At 38.9% G+C, this 21,111-nt stretch overlaps 1 protein-coding gene across 2 annotated transcripts in view; it reads right to left on the bottom strand.

Annotated features, from left to right (window-relative positions):
* Window positions 1-21,111, bottom strand: part of ZCWPW2 (zinc finger CW-type and PWWP domain containing 2) — a 138,044-nt gene that overhangs the window by 16,407 nt on the left and 100,526 nt on the right. For both annotated transcript variants that reach the window (XM_065932910.1, XM_065932911.1), the window contains exon 5: window positions 16,951-16,997. In XM_065932910.1, coding sequence (XP_065788982.1) covers window positions 16,951-16,997 — 47 coding nt within the window. The remainder of the gene's footprint in view (window positions 1-16,950; window positions 16,998-21,111) is intronic.

Below are 21,111 nucleotides of genomic sequence, written 5' to 3'. Positions count from 1 at the left end.
TATTCATATAATGACATATGATCTAGCTTTTATAAATAATGAAGTACTGACACCCACTACAACATGGATGAATCCTGAGATCATTATGCAAAGTAAAAAGTTAAAAAAGTCAGACACAAAAGGCCACATGTTGAATGATTTCACTTATTTGAAATGCCCAGAAAAGGCAAATCTACAGACACAGAAGTACATTCGTGATAGCCAAGGACTGGAGGATATGGAAATGAGTAGTGATTCCTAACAAATATCAGGTTTTCTTTTGGTAGTATGAAAAAATGTTCTGAAATCAGATAGCAGTATTGCTTGTACAACTGTTAATATATTAAAAACCACTGAGTTTTATGGTTTAAAATTAAGTTACACCTTCCTGGCAAGAATGAAGGTAAAAAAATTTTTTTAATGCAGTGACTTGGAAAAATCGAAAGTAAGGAGACAGAATATATTAATGATTAATAACAAAAGGAACCTGGTGTAGCAATACTACTGTTAGAAAAAAGCAGATGTTAAGGCAAAAAGCATAATCAAAGATAAAAAAGGTTATTCCTTAATGCTAAAAGAAATAATCTACCATCAAAATATAACAGTCCTTAACCTGTATATACCAAACTCTTAGCCTTAAAATATACACAGAGAAACAGAAGTAAAAGTAGAAACCTGATGAAGAATTTACAGGTAAAATGGGATAATTTAAATTTATTTCTCATTAAAAAGTTATATCTTAATAATCTCTCAAAGGAAGTTTGTATGAAACATTCAGGAAGTTCATATTATTATGATACTAAAGATTAAGTGGTCTTCTTTTTGTGATCTTAACCTCAAGGTCCCTGGTGGCTCAGACAGTAAAGAATCTACCTGCAATGCAGAGGACCTGGATTTGATTCCTGGGTTGGAAAGATCCCCTGGAGAAGGGAATGGCTACCCGCTCCAGTATTCTAGCTTGGAGAATTCCATGGACTGTATATAGCCCATGGGGTTGCAAAGAGTCCAATACCACTGGGCGACTTTCACACACAATATTCATATAGCTTTTCCAAGACTGCTTTACATATTTATATGGTAAAAAGAAAAAAGCATACAGAAATACTGTTGTTTAAATCAGTGATCTACATCCACAAAGACATTGTAACACTTTATTTCTATTTTGCTATTCAGGATCAGCTTACATTACATGCATATTTGAATATGAAGCCAAAGGGTGGCCACAAGTGGAAATGAAACTCAGGTAACAAGATTGTTGTTCAGCCGCAAAGTCATGTCAGGCTCTTTGTAACGTCATGAACTGTAGCACATCAGGCCCCTCTGTCCTCCACTACCTCCCAGAGTTTGCTCAGACTCATATCCATTGAGTCAGTGATGCCATCCAACCATCTCATTCTCTGCTGTCCCCTTCTCCTCCTGACTTCAATCTTTCCCAGCATCAGAGTCTTTCTCAATGAATTGGTTCTGTGCATCAAGTGGCCAAAGTACTGGAGCTTCAGCTTTAGCATCAGTCCTTCCAATGATATTCAGTGTTAATTTCCTTTAGGATAGACTGGTTTGATCTCCTTGCTTTCAGAGGGACTTTCAAGAGTCTTCTCCAGCACCACAATGCAAAAGCATTCGTGTTTTGGTGCTCAACCTTCTTTATGATCCAACTGTCACATCCATACATGACTACTGGAAAAACCATAGGTAACAAAGTACAAATTGTTTTATAGGTATTAGTAGAGAGAAATGCTGTTAGACAACTTCCATAAATGAACGTGAATTGTGTTGGTGATAATAAATTCCTCTCTACTTTGTTTAACACTCGTCAGATGCCCTGTGCCTCTTTGGTTTTTTCAGTAGTCATGTATAGATGTGAGATTTGGACCATAAAGAAAGCTGAGCACCGAAGAATTGATGCTTTTGAACTGTGGTGTTGGAGAAGAATCTTGAGAGTCCCTTGAACTGCAAGGAGATCCAACCAGTTCATCCTAAAGGAAATCAATCCTAAGCATTCATTGAAAGGACTGATGCTGAAGCTGAAAGAAACTCTAATACTTTGACCACCTGATGCGAAGAACTGACTCATTTGGAAAGACCTGATGCTGGAAAAGATTGAAGGCAGGAGGAAAAGGGGGCAACAGAGGAGGAGATGGTTGGATGGCATCACTGACTCAATGGACATGAGTTTGAGCAAACTCCAGGAGTTGGTGATGGACAGGGGTCCCAGCATGTTGCAGTCCATGGGGTCGCAAAGAGTCGGACACGACTGAGCAACTGAACTGAACTGAACCAAACTGTGCCTCTTCCTCTAGTCTTTGACGACATACAGTGGATGGGGATAGGCACTGAATCTGGAAGGATTCATCTGGACTCTGGGACCTACCAGCAAGGTCACCTTCAGTGAGTCACTGACCTCTCTAACATCCAGCAAGAGCCTGGCATAAAGGACACTTTTATTTCCTTTGTTTTTAATAAATAAAAATATTTATTAAATATTTTCTAACTAAATGAGCCTTTTGCATTTCAGGGTCTTGTTTTGTTAAATAATGCTTAAAAAAAAAAAAGAAAAACTACCTCAAGGCATACGAGGGAAGATTAAATTAAATAATATGTCAGAAAGTATCCAACAGTGCTTAGAAATTAGGTGATGTGCAGTCACTATTTCACTGTTATACTAGTCCACCTGGTCAGGGTCAGGGTCAGGCTTCTCCTTTTTCCTTGAACCATACGACAGAGGGCACTTGGCACTTTGATATGGCTGGACTTTGGTCATAGATCAGTTTCCCAAATCTGCCATAACAAGTTATCACAAATGTGGTAAAGCACCAAAAGTTTATTTTCTTACAGTTCTGAAGGATAGGTGTGTGTCTCTTATAAGAACACTTGTCATTGGATGGAGGGTCCACATTATCCAGGATGAGTTCATCTCAAAATCCTTACCCAAAGGATGTGCAAAGATCCTTATCCCAAATAAGGTCACATTCTGAGGATCCTGGTGGACATATCTTTTGGAGGTTACCATCCAACCCACTACAAGTAGATATGAAAGATCTACTTTATCTACTCCATGTCTTCTCCTTCTCTTCCTGTGTTTCAAAGCTGACTGACCTATGCTGTCCAGTCCAATGCTATTCAGAACTACAGCCATGACATGACAGAATCAGTAACACCTGACAGCTTGCTAGAAATGCAAATATACCCACCCCGAATCAGACAGTCTGGGGGCGGAGCCCAGAATCTGTATTTAAACAAGCTCTTCGGGTGACTCAAGTTTTCCAGGCACTGATTTAGCCTGCACCATCCAAACAAATATATTGCTAGGTAAGTATCATTGATTTTAACAAAAACAAAGCAAGTATTAACTCTTTTCTTGTTGGATGTAAAATAAAGAAGTGTATGCATACAGAACATATGCCATTTACTGAAAAGAAAAAAAATATCTAATGATAATTAGGATTGCAAACTAGAATAGCACATGATAGAATTGCCTTTAATTGCAAAGGACAGAAAATCTATAAGAATTGTATTTACATCAGATTCATATAATCTGCAAAACTGACTTGACATTGCCCATTTCCTCATCTAAATTAAATCTTTTTTTTTTTCCTGCCACATGGCATGTGGGATCTTAGTTCCATGATCAGCAATTGAAGGAGCAGTGGGAGCATGAAGTGGTAACCACTGGCCTGCCAGGGAAGTCCCAAAATTAAAAATCTCTTTAAGTGAGAGGAACAAGTTTGTTAGCCATATTAAATCTGAGGGTGTAAAATTCTGATCAGCATTTTATGCTCATTGAATACATAAATATGTTTCGTAATCTTCTGAGAATAATTGTCAGTCAATAATCACTAAAGAGCTGCCTATTTTGACAGAAGAATGAATCTGTACCTTGAATAATGTACATAAACTCCTGTCAAAAGTCATTATATAGAAGGAAAAGCCAATATTCTCATTCCCCTTTGGTAAATCTGCTGGGAAATATATGCTTGGAATAGGATGAAAACTGGTTTCACGAAACATTGTAAATGATGGTTATTACTTAATCTGAGTATCTTGGGAGAACAAATAATAAAGTTAAGTCTTTGGGCCCAGAGAACATTTGTTTTTAACACTTCTTTGAAAAGAAGGGAAGGTTGAAATGATCATTTTCTAGCCTTATTTTTTTTTTTTACTTTTTTTTTTTTTATTAGTTGGAGGCTAATTACTTCACAATATTTCAGTGGGTTTTGTCATACATTGACATGAATCAGTCATAGAGTTACACGTATTCCCCATCCCGATCCCCTCTCCCACCTCCCTCTCCACCCGATTCCTCTGGGTCCTCCCAGTGCACCAGGCCCGAGCACTTGTCTCATGCATCCCACCTGGGCTGGTGATATGTTTCACCCTAGATAATATACATGCTGTTCTTTCAAAACATCCCACCCTCACCTTCTCCCACAGAGTTCAAAAGTCTGTTCTGTACTTCTGTGTCTCTTTTTCTGTTTTGCATATAGGGTTATCATTACCATCTTTCTAAATTCCTTTTTATTTTTATTTATTTTTTCATTTATTTATATTAGTTGAAGGCTAATTACTTTACAATATTGTAGTCTTATTTTAAGCATGATTTCAACAGATCATCTACAAATCTGGTGTTTCTTACATAAGTGGCAACCAATGACCAATGCTTCAGTCAGGTCAGTCTTCAGCAGAGGGGTATTCCTGTGAGATTTGGACAGTATCAGAGACCAGTTCCCAGCAACATGACTTATCAACCTCTAGCTGTCCCTCACACTCTCTTCAGTCATGTGTAAGTTCACACTACAGGTCTGTGGATTTCTCTGTGTGAGGAGCTTACCAGAGAAAACACTGGAGTGTATGCTCAAGCAATGACCTGAGGCATGGGAGGATCAGTTCAGTTCGGTTCAGCCGCTCAGTCATGTCCGACTCTTTGCAACCCCATGGATTGCAGCACGGCAGGCCTCCCTGTCCATTGCCAATTCCCAGAGTTTACTCAGACTCATGTCCATTGAGTCAGTGATGCCATCCAACCATCTCATCCTGTCGTCCCCTTCTTCTCCTGCCTTCAATCTTTCTCAGCATCAGGGTCTTTTCAGATGAATCAGTTCTTCTCATCAGGTGGCCAAAGTATTGGAGTTTCAGCTTCAGCATCAGTCCTTCCAATGAATGCTCAGGACTGATTTCCTTTAGGATGGACTGGTTGGATCTTCTTACAGTCCAAGGGACTCTCAAGATTCTTCTCCAACACCACAATTCAAAAGTATCAATTCTTCGGCATTCATGGGAGAATATTTCCCCCTTAAATAGAAGCTGACTGCTAGACCACCTTAGACAGAAGCCAAGAAAAGGCCTGCTGTTAACACCTCCCAGTCCTGGTTGAGGACAGAAGTACCGGACACCTCAAGGGAGCTCCAATGATTATATACTTCACTGACAAATTTTCAAGTCTTGCACTTTATTATTTTTTTTAAACAATCTTTGACCATCTAGCTATACCACAGGTAGAACATAGCAATTCAGGAAGTTTCTTTTTTAAAAATAACACAAATTGCACTATATCTATAGAGAGCTTCAGAAAATGAAGGATTACTAGGAACATGGAGGAAAGAGTCCCATGGAAATCAGAAGAAAGTAGAATTTACATCAGCTGTTAATCTGACTGAATGAAGCTGGTAAGTTAGATTATTTGCCCTGCAATTGGACACTGACAAAATCCAAGTCTGTTGAAAGCAATTCCTATCTCTACACAGTTTTTTCTAAGTCATTAGGTATTTCAGCAAAAGGAATGCTGAGAAAAGATAAGGTTTCTCAGGAATACTTTCTAGAATCTACCTATTTCAATTAAATTCTTAAAAGCAGATGTTCTGAGAACATTCAATGATTATAGGACCGATATTACATTTTTTTCTGGACTAAAGAACAAATGTTGAGACCTTAATTAGTGGTTTTACCATTTTTCTCTCCAAACATGAGTAGTGAGGATGGGTGGTCTGATTCTCTGACCCATGATCACTGTCAAATGTTCTGAACATTTATCCTCAGCAACATGCAAAAGAAGATCATCTCTCCCCTACACAGGGACAGACAGACTCTGCACAATAGCATAATTAAAAAAAAAAGATTATTCTTTAAAATATTTGTCTGGATCCAAGTCCTTACATCAGCTCTCTGAGGATTCCAGAGGTTGAAATGAAAGACATTCTTGCACCTAGATTCATAGAAGAATGTAGAAGCTACAACTCCTTTTGTTTGATCTGGGTGACATGCTTCCAGCATGTAGGGGAGTACAGATTTAAGATGTGTACCTAAAATACATATTTCATAACAGAAAAAATTATTTTTGAAGCAAAGTGAAAGTATTTGGGCTTCCCTGGTGGCTCAGACAGTAAAGAGTCTGCCTGAAATGTGAGAGACCTGGGTTCAATCCCTGGGTTGGGAAGATCCCCTGGAGAAGGGAATGGTTACCCATACAGTACCTTTTTGAGATTGATATTATCATCTCCATTTGGGCTTCCCTGGTAGCTCAGGGGGTAAAGAACCCTCCTGTAATGCAGGAGACCCGGTTCAATTCCTGGATTGGGAAGATCCCCTGGAGAAGGGACAGGCTACCTATTCCAGTACTCATTGGCTTCCCTGATGGCTCAGACAGTAAAGAATCCACCTGCAATGTGGGAGACCTGGGTTTGATCCCTGGGTTGGGAAGATCCCCAGGAGGGGCGCATGGCAACCCACTCTAGTATTCTTGCCTGGAGAATCCCCATGGACAGGGGAACTTGCAGGCTACAGTACATGGGGTCACAAAGAGTTGGACATGACTGAGTGACTACTAAGCATGGAAAGCATTAATACATAAACAAAAATATCACCCCAAATCAGTAATATTTTAAAGAATTTTAAAGTAGTCATTTATAGGTTTTTGAAGACCTATAAACAAAGTATAAATAAATATAAAATTTGAAGATCTGTGGGCAGAGGTCAAATGTTTATAAATTTGAAATTATAGATTAATTCTAATAAGTTATATGTAAACTTTACTGATTTTCACTGGCATATTTTCTTCCAGTGATAACAATTTCCCTTTGCCAATTAGAAAATAGTAGTTATTTCTATTAGGCATAGAAAGATAATTTTTACTATTTAGGGCAATAGCTAGAATCTATAAAATATACTCAGTATTCAAACTCCTATTATATATCAATAACCATGCTTATATAGATTATTAACACTGGTTTTTGGTTTTAATGGAATGGGATGAGGAAGGTGATGGTGAGAAGAAACACAAACTCATCGTGTGTGTAGCTTGATGTTGGAGATGTGTCTCTGGATAAGAGAAAGAACTATTCTGGCAATGAATACAATCAATAAAACTGAAGAGAGTTGCATAACAACCTTTAGTCCCAAATAGCAAAGGACAACACCTGCTCTTCGTATGATTAGTAGGACTCAAGTTGAACAGCTTTTTGTTTCTTAACAAAAGAGCAATCGCATTTTGTAGAATTCTTGTTTTTGCTTTCTGGCTCAAAGTTAAATTACAGAATAGAAAATGTGGAGAGTTATGGTTGAAAAGTTTTGAGTTTCGGGAATCTATGACACTGGATTTTAAGTATTAGTAAACTTGAATTCCAAGTGAATTATTACCTTGAGTGAATTTTCAAATGGGCATCATATGTAGAGAAACAAAAATAAATGCAATCTTCTATTATTATAAATGATGTTAAAAAATGAGACTTTTTAAAATAAGTAGGATGAAAACAGATCTTAAAAGTTGAGAGGATATTACTGATAGAGATGAATTTCTGTTTACTGCATAACTAAATTTTAAATCTTCTCAGGTAAATCAGTACCCTGGGGCAAGTCACTAGTTTAGGAAAACCTTGCCACTTCCACCTCCCAAAGTACTCTTGGGACCTGCAACCCCCAAATGGCAACAAGAGGTACCCTACAGCCCCATGGCAGAAAACCTGCCCTTTGTAAGCTGGCTGCTAAATGACAACCTGCCAGTTTGGAGAACAGTATCTCACACTAGGAAGTGGTCGCTTTCCGTCCAGGGAACAAAAACAAAGAGGTTTTCACCTCTGCTATATGCACCCTGATGCCCACTTACCCTCTATTCCCCACTCTTCTCACTCCTATCAACCATCTTAAGAAAACTACAAGGAGATCAGTTTGGCTGAAATCAGATCCAGAAACTGAAAGTCAAGTCAGAAAAAGGGTTAAGCAAATATACAAGTCCCAAAGTAAGCTTTTCTATTTAAGAAATAAACAGAATCATCCACACCAGAAAAGAGGCACTCTAAGTCAAGAGTTCTCCTTGTTCTTACAAATATATAAAAGGTTCTGGATATCAACGACTAATCCATTTTGTCTGATTTTAATACTTTTTACTAATAGTTATCCTACAGAATTACTATAGATTTTAATTTAAGATAAAAGAGGTAAAGCTTGCAACCTAAAGGGCAGGCTTAGTTTTTAAGTTAGTAAAGAATATCTTGTTAAAAATCACTCCCCTGGAAGGAAGTTTGATAGCATTGCCTTAGAGTGGCTCAGAGCTTTTCAGGGAAACTGAAATTAGCACAAAAAGAACTTTCTATGTGAAGGCTTCCACTGATGACTTAAAGTGATTAATGGACAAATTTCTATATTAATCTATATTTTATTTATATTTGAAAGTGCAACTCACATCAAAAGAATCATTTATATCTTAAAATTTTGATTAGGAAAATTTTAGGGAGCAATGAAAATGTTCTCTATTTTAATCTGGACTAGTAGTTACATGGGTGTATATGCTTAAGAAAAACTCTGATCAAACTCTACACTTAAGATCTGTGCATTTCATTGTGTTTAAGTTTGTCATCAATTTAAAAAACTAAATTACAAAAAAGGTAAATCAAATGCAAGAAAGCTATAAAAACTAAGAGTATAGAAAATGGCAAAATTTTGACAGAATATCTGAATGATTCAAGTTTTGGAAACATTGGCTTATGGGAAGGTGAAAAAAAGTAACCTCCAAAGTAAATTAAGTGAATTTTGAAGGCTGACTGTGACTCTTCCCAAGGGATTCCTCTCTTACCATTCTTTCCTGAGATATTTCTTTACCTGGGGCTAGAAGCCAGCAGTAAAGATCAATTACAATATTTATCTTTGTGGAAAGATGCATATAAAGCTAAGTGAATTGAGTGAGGTGCTGTACATGGATTCTATATTAATAAGAAGCTTATTAATTAGCACAAATGTTCAGGCAACCAGTCATAAAATATAAACAACTTCTGCAATTGGGCTGATGAAATTTTCTTGCTTATTATGAAGAAGTTTTACAATAATTTGGGAGAGAATTTTTCTTTTATATTTTTCATCAAAAAATATAATGGCTTGAATTCCTTATACCTAAATGTATAAATCAAGAGTGTTCATTAATTTTGTTTTTTAAGGTGGTATAAATTAAACTCTTGGCATTAATAAAGTGCTAGAAGAAAAGATACCCATGCATACATATGTCTATATGTAAGCTAAAAAAATTGGAAAACAAAATTTAAAAAGAGAACCTTTTCTGATTAGTAACAACGTGGGATGACCTTAATTAGATATATGTAAAATTCCACACTGAAAAAACACTAAAGAAACAATGATAAAGGGACAAATTACATTTCTACAGGTGTGCAGCAATATTAAATAAACATGGGATTTCTCTCCAGATTAGTACACAGATTTTCTACAATACTAACCATCACCTCAACAGAATTTTTCTTTGGAGAGTTGACTAAATATTTCTAAATATAACACTGTGTGGTGTTAAAGATATCTAAAGTATGCCTTTATTGGGGTTTCCCCTTGCCACAGGAAAGGCAAGACAGGATAAAGAATTTAGAACTCTGGCTACTTTGAATAATTCTAGAAGGCTCTGGCCTAGAGGGATGGTCTCCATCTGGCTGGAACCTGGCCCGGGGATTATTTAGGGGAGAGGCAATACTGGCTCAGTATTTTAGAATATGACAAGAAGATAGTTGGGAGATGTGGGATTGGAATTGGTTACTGCATATGAAAGAGGTACCCTGTGCCTCCTGAAGAACTGGCTAGCCTTGGGAGGTTTAGTCCCTCCCCAAACAAAAAGGCTTTTTAAAATGTCAAATCATCATGATATACATATATACAGAGTCTGAGAAAGGAAAAAGAACTATGAAAAAAATTTTTTGAAAAAGTAAAGTAATGAAGGATCACTAACCCACACATTAAAGAAAAGATAGAGAACAATTACAGCAATCTGGAATTCATTTTAAGACTACATCCATAAACAGATATAGAAACGGATATTCTGACATGTGAAATGCTGCATGTCACATTATGGAGAAGGAATACTGTACATTACAGCACGTGTGCTCAGTTGCTCAGTAGCATCCGACTCTTTGCAACTCCATGGACTGTAGTCCACCAGGCTCTGTCCATGGGATTCTCCAGGCAAGAATACTGGAGTGGGTTGCTATTTTCCCTCTAGGGGATCTTCCCAACCCAGGGATCAAACTCATGTCTCCTGCATTGGTAGGTGGATCCTTTACTGAGCCTCTTGGGAAGTCCCATACTATCTATCATAGAGAAGGTAACAAAAGAAAAGCAGCAAAGTAGCAAAAGATTATTTACTAGTATAAATGGCATTGGGATAAGCAGTGAGTGCAGGGGGAAAACATGTCTTTTTCCACCATCCTTCTAAGTTCTCACTTGGGGCCCCTATAACAAAAGACAGATGAAAAAGAGAAAAGCACGCAAAATTATCTAATATAAGTTCTATGTGACTGGGGAGCCTCCATAAGGAAATGAAGACCCAGAGAAGCAACTCAGCCTCAGGGTTGTGACTCTGGGTGTGATGAGGTGTGGAAAGTCACAGGGATGTGACAGGACAGGAAGAGGCATGGGCTACATGTGGAGCCTGCTTCAGAGGACTCTCTGTGTCCTCTGTCATTGGAGACAGGATGCTCCTGTCCTCCGTAGTCAGGGAGGACAACTCCTGCATGAGGCCCTTATGACCTGCTTCGGGGGAGGTCAGAAAGTCCTTCCCACCTGGTGTTTCACAAATTCCCCCATCTGAGAATACTCAATACACCAAGGTGCTGTATTCTGGGGCAGCACGTCCTGAGTCTTATCACTATAAGGCTGCTGCAATTTTTATACTCTATCCTTGTACCACATTTAAAAATAAATCCATATTCCCACAACAATAGCTAACATTTATGAAATGTTTCCTATTTTCCAAGCACTGTGCTATGTACTTTATATAAATTGTCAAGAGTAATTTTTATTTTTAAGACTTTCATTCTTCTCATTTAACAGGAGGAAACTGAGGGCATAGAAAGTTAAGCAGCCAAATTGAAGATCATAGCAGTGGTAGGTGACAGACCAGGACCTCTATTCCCTTTACAAGGAAATATATGGTCAAAAATGTTACAGTATGTAGGGTAGAAAATAAATAAATTATCCAGTAATTTCAAGAATAATGTGTTTATTTCCATTTTCCTCTCCACAAGAAGCCTTTGAAATTTCATGGTTTTTGGTCTAATTTGTAAAATTTCAGTATTATTTTATATTAAATCACTCTGCAATTATATTGGAAGTTTGTTGAGTTCAGCAGGACATTCAAAAGTCATACCAAATGTCGGATAGACATTACACAGTCCTGTTTAATACACTTCAAGATATCTACTGTCCTGAATCTTTGTTCAGTAGGACATCTTCTGAAAGTGAAAGTTGCTCAGTCGTGTCCAACTCTTTGTGGCCCCATGGGCTATAGAGTCCATGGAATTCTCCAGGCCAGGATACTGGAGTGGGTAGCCTTTCCCCTCTCCAGGGGATCTTCCCAACCCAGGGACAGACGGTCTTCAGCACTGCAGGTGGATGCTTTAACAGCTGAGCCACAAGGTAAGCAGACTGTCTTCTATACACTCCCAAACACCTCCACACGTTCCTAACACACCTCTAAGGGCAGTGCCTCTCAAACTACCTGCGGTAAGAAGCCAGCTACCTCCCCCAACTCCATAACCTGTCCAATATCTATCCTTTTATTTAAAAAAAACGAGTCACTAGGGGAAAATGAAACAAAAGATAAAAACATACAGAATATAACTTCCATTTTATTGCATTTGACAGATAAAAATTACCATGCAAGTGTCTAAATGGTTACTGTCAGTTTTTGCTCTTATCTCACTGCAGGCCAATAAATAAATAGTTCACAGACCAGTTCTGGTTAGTGGGCCACATTTTGAATAGCATTGACCTAGAGACAGTACCACCTCTGTTGAAAATCACTAGCAAAAATAAAGCAATACATAAGAATAGTAGTTAATATTACCTTTATAATTTTTACACTATATATCCTCTAGTAGAGACTGAAATAAATAATACCATTCACATAAACAACCCTGCACTACTTCACATACTCCTGTCTAAATCTTCAGACATGCACACAAGTCCTAGCTTGTTCCTTTTTTAAAGGGCAACCTTGTCTTCTGATGTTGCATTTCTCTTTGCAAAGGTGCATCTATACTATTTACATAGTGAAAAGTCCAGATTCCTTTTACAAGCAAAAAGCAAAAGGATAAAAACAAAATTTGACTTTAAAAGGACTCATAAAAATATACATACATGGAACACAAAAATGATGCTCCTCTCATTGCCTGTCCACGTAGAGGTTCCTGCCCATCAGCCTTTCCTGTCTCCCCATGTCACACTTGACCTTCTAAGAGTTCACCCTGTGCCCACCCCATAACTCAACACAGGAAGGACCACAAGGATAGGCTTTGCTTTCAATCATGGTCCATTGACTTATGACACTATATATTACTTGTCCAGAAGAATTTGTTTTAAAGCATTGACTCCTTTTCTTTTTTAGTGGTGTCCTAGGTCAAGGTCAGGGGCAGCGACTGAGAGGAGCTGCCCCACGTCCGAGGCCAGGGCCGGTGGCCGAGACGAACTACCACACGCCCGAGGTCAGGGACTGCGGCTGAAAGGAGCAACCCCACCTTCAAGGAAAGGCGGCTGCGCGGGCGCAGGAGGGCCGAGAGGAGCTACTCCACGTTCAAGGTCAGGAGGGGCGGCCGTGAGGAGATACCCCTAGTCCAAGGTAAGGAGCAGTGGCTGCGTTTGCTGGAGCAGCCATAAAGAGATACCCCACATCCAAGGTAAGAGAAACCCAAGTAAGACAGTAAGTATTGCCACAGGGCATCAGAGGGCAGACACACTAAAACCATAATCACAGAAAACTAGCCAATCTCATCACACGGACCACAGTCCTGTCTAACTCAATGAAACTAAGCCATGCCGTGTGGGGTACCCAAGACAGACGGGTAATGGTGGAGAGGTTTGACAGAATGTGGTCCACTGGAGAATGGAATGGCAAACCACTTCAGTATTCTTGCCTTGAGAACCCCATGAACAGTATGAGAAGCCAAAATGATAGGATACTAAAAGAGGAACTCGCCAGGTCGGTAGGTGCCCAATATGCTCCTGGAGATCAGTGGAGAAATAACTCCAGAAAGAATGAAGGGATGGAGCCAAAGCAAAAACAGTATCCCGTTGTGGATGGGACTGGTGACAGAAGCAAGGTCTGATGCTGTAAACAGCAATACTGCACAGGAACCTGGAATGTCAGGTCCATGAATCAAGGCAAATTGGAAGTGGTCAAACAGGGGATGGCAAGAGTGAATGTCGACATTCTAGGAATCAGTGAACTAAAATGGACTGGAATGGGTTAATTTAACTCAGATGACCATTATATCTACTACTGTGGGCAGGAATCGCTTAGAAGAAAAGGAGTAGCCATCATGGTCAACAAAAGAGTTCGAAATGCAGTACTTGGATGCAATCTCAAAAACAACAGAATGATCTCTGTTTGTTTCCAAGGCAAACCATTCAATATCACAGTAATCCAACCTTATGCCCCAACCAGTAATGCTGAAGCTGAAGTTGAACGGTTCTATAAAGACCTACAAGACCTTCTATAACTAACACCCAAAAAAGATGTCCTTTTCATTATAGGAGACTGGAATGTAAAAGTAGGAAGTCAAGAAACACCTGGAGTAATAGGCAAATTTGGCCTTGGAGTACGGAATGAAGCAAGGCAAAGGCTCATAGAGTTTTGCCAAGAGAACGCACTGGTCATAGCAAACACCGTCTTTCAACAACACAAGAGAAGACTCTACACATGGACATCACCAGATGGCCAACACCAAAATCAGATTGATTATATTCTTTGCAGCCAAAGATGGAGAAGCTCTATACAGTCAGCAAAAACAAGACCTGGAGCTGACTGTGGCTCAGATCATGAACTCCTTATTGCCAAATTCAGACTTAAACTGAAGAAAGTAGGGAAACCCACTAGACCATTCATGTATGACCTAAATCAAATCCCTTATGACTATACAGTGGAAGTGAGAAATAGATTGAAGGGGCTAGATCTGATGAACTATGGACAGAGGTTTGTGACATTGTATAGGAGACAGGGATCAAGACCATTTCCATGGAGAAGAAATGCAAAAAGCAAAATGGTTGTCAGAGGACACCTTACAAATAGCTGTGAAAAAAAGAAAAGTGAAAAGCAAAAGGAAAAGGGAAAGATATTCCCATTTGAATGAAGAGTTCCAAAGAATAGCAAGGAGAGATAAGAAAGCCTTCCTCAGCGATCAATGCAAAGAAATGGAGGAAAACAACAGAATGGGAAAGACTAGGGATCTCTTCAAGAAAATTAGAGATACCAAGGGAACATTTCATGCAAAGATGAGTACAATAAAGGACAGAAATGGTATGGACCTAACAGAAGCAAAAGATATTAAGAAGAGGTGGCAAGAATACACTGAAGAACTGTACAAAAAAGATCTTCACGACCCAGATAATCATGATGGTGTGATCACTCAACTAGAGCCAGACATCCTGTAATGTGAAGTCAAGTGGGCCTTAGAAAGCATCACTATGAACAAAGCTGGTGGGGGTGATGGAATTCCAGTTGAGCTATTTCAAATCCTAAAAGATGATGCTGTGGAAGTGCTGCACTCAATATGCCAGCAAATTTGGAAAACTCAGCAGTGGCCACAGGACCAGAAAAGGTCAGTTTTCATTCCAATGCCAAAGAAAGGCAATCCCAAAGAATGCTCAAACTACCGCACAATTGCACGCATCTCACATGTTAGTAAAGTAATGCTCAAAATTCTCCAAGCCAGGCTTCAGCAATGCACGAACCATGAACTTCCAGATGTTCAAGCTGGTTTTAGAAAAGGCAGAGGAATCAGAGATCAAATTGCCAACATCCGCTGGATCATCGAAAAAGCAAGAGAGTTCCAGAAAAACATCTATTTCTGCTTAATAAAGCAATAGACTATGCCAAAGCCTTTATCTGTATAGATCACAATAAACTGTGGAAAATTCTGAAAGAGATGGGAATACCAGACCACCTGACCTGCCTCTTGAGAAACCTATATGCAGGTCAGGAAGCAACAGTTAGAACTGGACATGGAAAAACAGACTGGTTCCCATCAGGAAAAGGAGCCCGTCAAGGCTGTATATTGTCACCCTGCTTGTTTAACTTATATGTAGAGTATATCATGAGAAACGCTGGACTGGAAGAAGCACAAGCTGGAATCAAGATTGCCGGGAGAAATATCAATGACCTCAGATATGCAGATGACACCACCCTTATGGCAGAGAGTGAAGAGGAACTAAAAAGCCTCGTGATGAAAGTGAAAGAGGAGAGTGAAAAAGTTGGCTTAAAGCTCAACATTCAGAAAACTAAGATCATGGCATCTGGTCCCATCACTTCATGGGAAATAGATGGGGAAACATTGGAAACAGTGTCAGACTTTATTTTTGGGGGCTCCAAAATCTCTGCAGATCGTGATTGCAGCCATGAAATTAAAAGAAACTTACTGCTTGGAAGGAAAGTTATGACCAACCTAGATAGCATATTAAAAAGCAGAGACATCACTTTGCCAACAAAAGTCTGTCTTATCAAGGCTATGATTTTTCCAGTGGTCATGTATGGATGTGAGAGTAGGACTGTGAAGAAAGCTGAGTGCTGAAAAATTGATGCTTTTGAACTGTGGTGCTGGAGAAGACTCTTGAGAATTCTTGGACTGCAAGGAGATCCAAGCAGTCCATCCTGAAGGAGATCAGTCCTGGGTGTTCATTGGAAGGACTGACGCTGAAGCTGAAACTCCAATACTTTGGTCACCTCATGTGAAGAGTGACTCATTGGAAAAGAGCCTGATGTTGAGAGGGATTGGGGGCAGGAGGAGAAGGGGACGACAGAGGATGAGATGGCTGGATGGCATCACCGACTCGATGGGCATGAGTTTGAGTAAACTCTGGGAGTTGGTGATGGACAGGGAGGCCTGGCGTGCTGCGATTCATGGGGTCGCAAAGAGTTGGACACGACTGAACGACTGAACTGAACTGAACTGAACTGAACTGAAGAGTTAAATCTCTCTCCGCACACAATGTACAGAATGACATCACATTTTAAAAATGGCTTTAAAATGCTATTAACTTTACAAGTTTTCTTTAAAAAGATTCAAACAAATGTCTGATGTTGTTATTTACTTAACTTTAAGGTAAAGTCCACAATAAGCTGTGAATTTTAATTATTTCAATTTCCTATGAAGATTACACACAATATAACATTATAAAATATTTTAGTATGAGAAATATTAAAATATGAGTATGCACAATAAAAGCAATTGTTTATTTCTTAACTTGAAATTTTCTATTATTCTAATATCTGATAATTCTGTTACACTGATATAAGTAACATAAATATTAAATTAACCATAAAAATTAAAATATTAACCATTCATATTAAATATAAATACTAAATTACTAGTGTCAACCTAACATTCAGAAGAAAAAAAATTAATTATGTCATTTTGATTTAGAATATTAATTTTCTTTTAAAATTGTATTAATCAGATTGAATTTGAAATCTGTACATTTAATAAAATCTTATCTTACCCTTTTCTTGGCCACCACAGTAAGTCTGCCAGCTGCTCTGGATTTGTCTGTAAGGTAATAAAGAATGGATGCTTCAGAAAAATGCCTACACTCCTGTTCAAATAAATGCAACATTATACAGAATTTTATACTTTCTCATATCATGACATGTGTTTTCTGTGGTCCTTTTGATAAAAATGCTAACAAACTCAGCTCCCAGAGTTGATTATAAAGCAGAGTAACCCAAAAGTAAGAACCCTGGGGATTCTAATACTGACTTGACAAGCCTCCGCCCTTAAATCTGATCGGCTAGCTGGAGCCCCTCCAGCAAGCATCCAGTGCATTTCATTTCTAGGATCTGGTCAGCCCGAGTGCCCTGGGGTATGTAGGATCTGGGATTAAATCCCAGTTACTTCTACATGCACATCTTCCTACATGCCAGACAAGGAATAAAGACTTCAAAGAGACAACATCTTATTTAATCCTCCTGATAGTTTTTAAAGGTGCATGCTCCATCTTCACTTCACAGCCTGAAGTTTTGCAATGCAGCGGATCCATCCAACCACAAGTCCCAGATCTCTATGCCTGCTGCCTCCATTCAGGGCCCTGAATGGGGCTGCCAACAGTGCCGCCAAGAAAGACGCAGCAAGAGTGAAGAGCCTAATCAAACAAGAGTACAGCTGACCTTGAACAACATGGGGGTTTAGAGAACCAACCCCTTGTGCAATCAAAAATCCACATATAACTTTTGACTCCCCTAAAATTTAATGACTTGTAGCCTACTGTTAACTGGAAGCCTTACTGATAATGTAAACAGTTGACTAACACATATCATGTATGTTATTATGTATTATATACTATATTTTTATAATAAAGTAAGCCAGAGAAAAGAAAATGTCTTTAAGCAAATCATAAAAGGAAAAAATATTTACAGTACTGTACTGTATATATATATAGCAATGCTGTAAGTTTGTGATTTGTTTTTAAGATGAATCATCTGTCACTACCTATAGCAATTTTGTCTTCTATGATACAAAATACTGTAGATGTCACATGTATTACTAACACTAGACACCAAATATGAAAAGATAATGTGAAAACAAAATTCATGTTTCATGAACAGTAACATGGCTGCCTAGTATGATGGATATGATTGCTCACAGTAGCCCAGCCTCTATGTTAATGGATAAATCATTATAACATTTTTATGGCATAGAATATTATGGTCACATTCATAAGACAGAATGGGAGACAATGTTATATTTTTTAAAACCCCTTAACTGTGATGATAGGCTGATATGCAGTTTCCCCAATTATGAAAGAGAGGCACTGTATGTAATATAATTCTTTGAAAGCAAAGTTATAAGTCAGTAAGAAAACAAACACATTATTAATTTTGTGTTAACTATCACTCCTCTTTTGCCTATGTAAGGCTAGTCTATTCACTTCAATATAAGTCTTGCACATGATGTTCTACATGATGAATACATGGGCACTAATGATGAGGACATAAAGTGTCATACAGTACTCTAATGCAAGTATTAGACTTTCACAGGAGGATATCCAAATAATGCACAACAAATACATTTATGAACTGTATGGCATGATGATTATTTACTATTCATTGAGTAGAAGTGGGTCATCATCAAGGTTTTCATCCTCATTAGCTTCACTCTGACTCGGCTGTGGAGGAGGAGGAGAAAGGGTTGGACTTTCTTATGTGTGGCAGAGGCAGAGGAGGTGGAGGAGGTGGAAGGGGAGACAGGACAGGCAGGTTCACTTGGTGTTGCTTTATAGAAATGCATCTTTGTTTTTGCCTGACTTTTTTGCATCCTCATTTCTCCAAACTGATACTAACACTTCTTCCACCATTTGCTTCAGTTTCAGTGCCCCATCATAGAAGAGTCCATGATGCAAAAAGCCAAAACCAGGCTTGAGTAATCTGAAACCTTCTGCCAGATTGTCTGATGTCAGTTTGTTTTCTAGCACTGCTGCTTCTACATCTTCCTCATCATCTGGCCCTGATTCAGAAGCAGTCATCTGTTAACTCCTCTGGTGTGCTGTCTTGAATTTCTCCAAGGTCTGGAAGCTCATCACCTGCTACCCTTTTTGCCATATCTACAATCTCTTTCATGATATCCTCGACTGGCTCCATTTTAAGTCCTGCAAAGTCATGCACATCTGATCATAGTTTTCTCGAGCAGGGATTTATTATTTCAGGCTTGATGACCTTCATGGATTTTTCTGTAACAACAATGGCATCTTCAATGGTGTAATCAGTCCTTCCAGACTTTCACAATGTTCTATCAGGGTTCTCTTCTAGAGTGCTGACAATCCTTTCCATGTGTAACAAGCCTTAAAAGTCCTATGATCCCTGATCTACAGACTGAATTCAGTTCAGTTCAGTCTCTCAGTCGTGTCCGACTCTTTGCAATCCCATGGACTGCAGCACACCAAGCCTCCCTGCCCATCACCAACTTCCAGAGTTTGCTCAAACTCATGTCCATTGAGTTGGTGATGCCATCCAACCATCTCATCCTCTGTTGTCCCCTTCTCCTCCTGCCTTCAATCTTTCTCAGCATCAGGGTCTTTTCTAGTAAGTCAGGTTTTTACATCATGTGGCCAAAGGACTGGAGCTTCAGCTTCAGCATCAATTCAGTGTTGATTTCCTTTAGGATTGACTGCAGTCCAAGGGACTCTCAAGAGTTTTCTCCAACACCACAGTTCAGAAGCATCAATTCTATTCTGCTCAGCTTTCTTTATGGTCCAGCTCTCACATCCAGACATGACTACCGGAAAAACCATAGCTTTGAATAGACGGACCTTTGTAAGCAAAATAATGTCTCTGATTTTTAATATTCTGTTCAGGTTGGTCATAGCTTTTCTTCCAAGGAGTAAGTGTCTTTTAATTTCATGGCTGCAATCACCATCTGCAGTGATTGTGGAGCCCCCCAAAATAAAGTCTGTCACTGTTTCCACTGTATCCCCATCTATTTGCCATGAAGTGATGGGGACTGGATGCCATGATCTTCATTTTCTGAATGTTGAGTTTTAAGCCAGCTTTTTCACTCTCCTCTTTCACTTTCACCAAGAGGCTCTTTTGTTCCTCTTCACTTTCTACCATAAGGGTGGTGTTATCTGCATATCTGAGGTTATTGATGTTTCTCCAAGCAATTCAGAGACTGAATTAGAGAAGATGCGTTTGGAAGGCAAGTAGACCACTTTGGCACCTTCAGTGCTGAACTCATGGGATTCTGGGGGCCAGGTCATTTCTAATCTCAGAAGAACTTTAAAAGATAGTCCCTTGCTGGTGAGGTACTTCCTGACTCCAAGGACAAAGCTCTGATGAAAACAATCCAGTAAAAGAATTCTTGCTGTCCAGGCCTTCTTCATATAGTACAACCAAAAGACTGGCAGCTGCTGTTCATCTTTTCCTTTCAAAGCTTGTGCATTAGCAGCTTTATGGATAAGGGCAGTCCTGATCATACATCCTGCTGCATTTGCACAAAATCAGTTAGCCTAGCCCTTCCTGCCTTAAATCCTGGTACTCGTTTCTTTTTTTTACTAACAAATATCTTTTGCAGAATTGTTTTTCCCCATCATAGGACATCTTCATCTGCATTAAAAATCTGCTCAGGCAGGCATCCTTTCTCCTCAGTGACTTTCTTAATGGCATCTGGGAGCTCATCTCCTGTTTTTTGGTCAGCAGAAGCTGCTGTTATCTTGACATTTCTTAAGCCCAACCTCTTTCTAAAATTATCTAACCATCCTTTGCAGGCAATAAATTCTCCAATTCAGATCCCTCACCTTCCTTTTGCTTTAAGTTGTCATATAATAACATCGCTTTTTCTTGAATCATACTAGAGTCTAAGGTATGTCTTTCTGATAGCAAACCTGCACTCACATTAAGGCTGCAATTTCAATGCAAGGTAAAAAAGGTATTGCACTAAAGTGAAAGGTTTTCGTGCATGCTAGTATAGCCAAAGTGATGGCTTCACAAATTTCCTTCTGTTTCACTTTTTTACAATGGTTGAGTTCATACATCTTGAAATGGTGGCAACTTCAGTTGCAGACCTCAGTCTATAGTACATACCAAGTAATTCTGTTTTTCCTTGGAACATCATGACTTATTTCCTGGGTGCACTTTCAGCATCATTAGTGGCACTTCATGGGTTCTATGGT

The sequence above is a fragment of the Muntiacus reevesi genome, chromosome 4 (assembly GCF_963930625.1).
Source record: "Muntiacus reevesi chromosome 4, mMunRee1.1, whole genome shotgun sequence".
NCBI classification, from domain to species: domain Eukaryota; kingdom Metazoa; phylum Chordata; class Mammalia; order Artiodactyla; family Cervidae; genus Muntiacus; species Muntiacus reevesi.
Note: the sequence above shows the minus strand (reverse complement) of the source record. Positions and strands in the feature narration are given on the sequence as shown.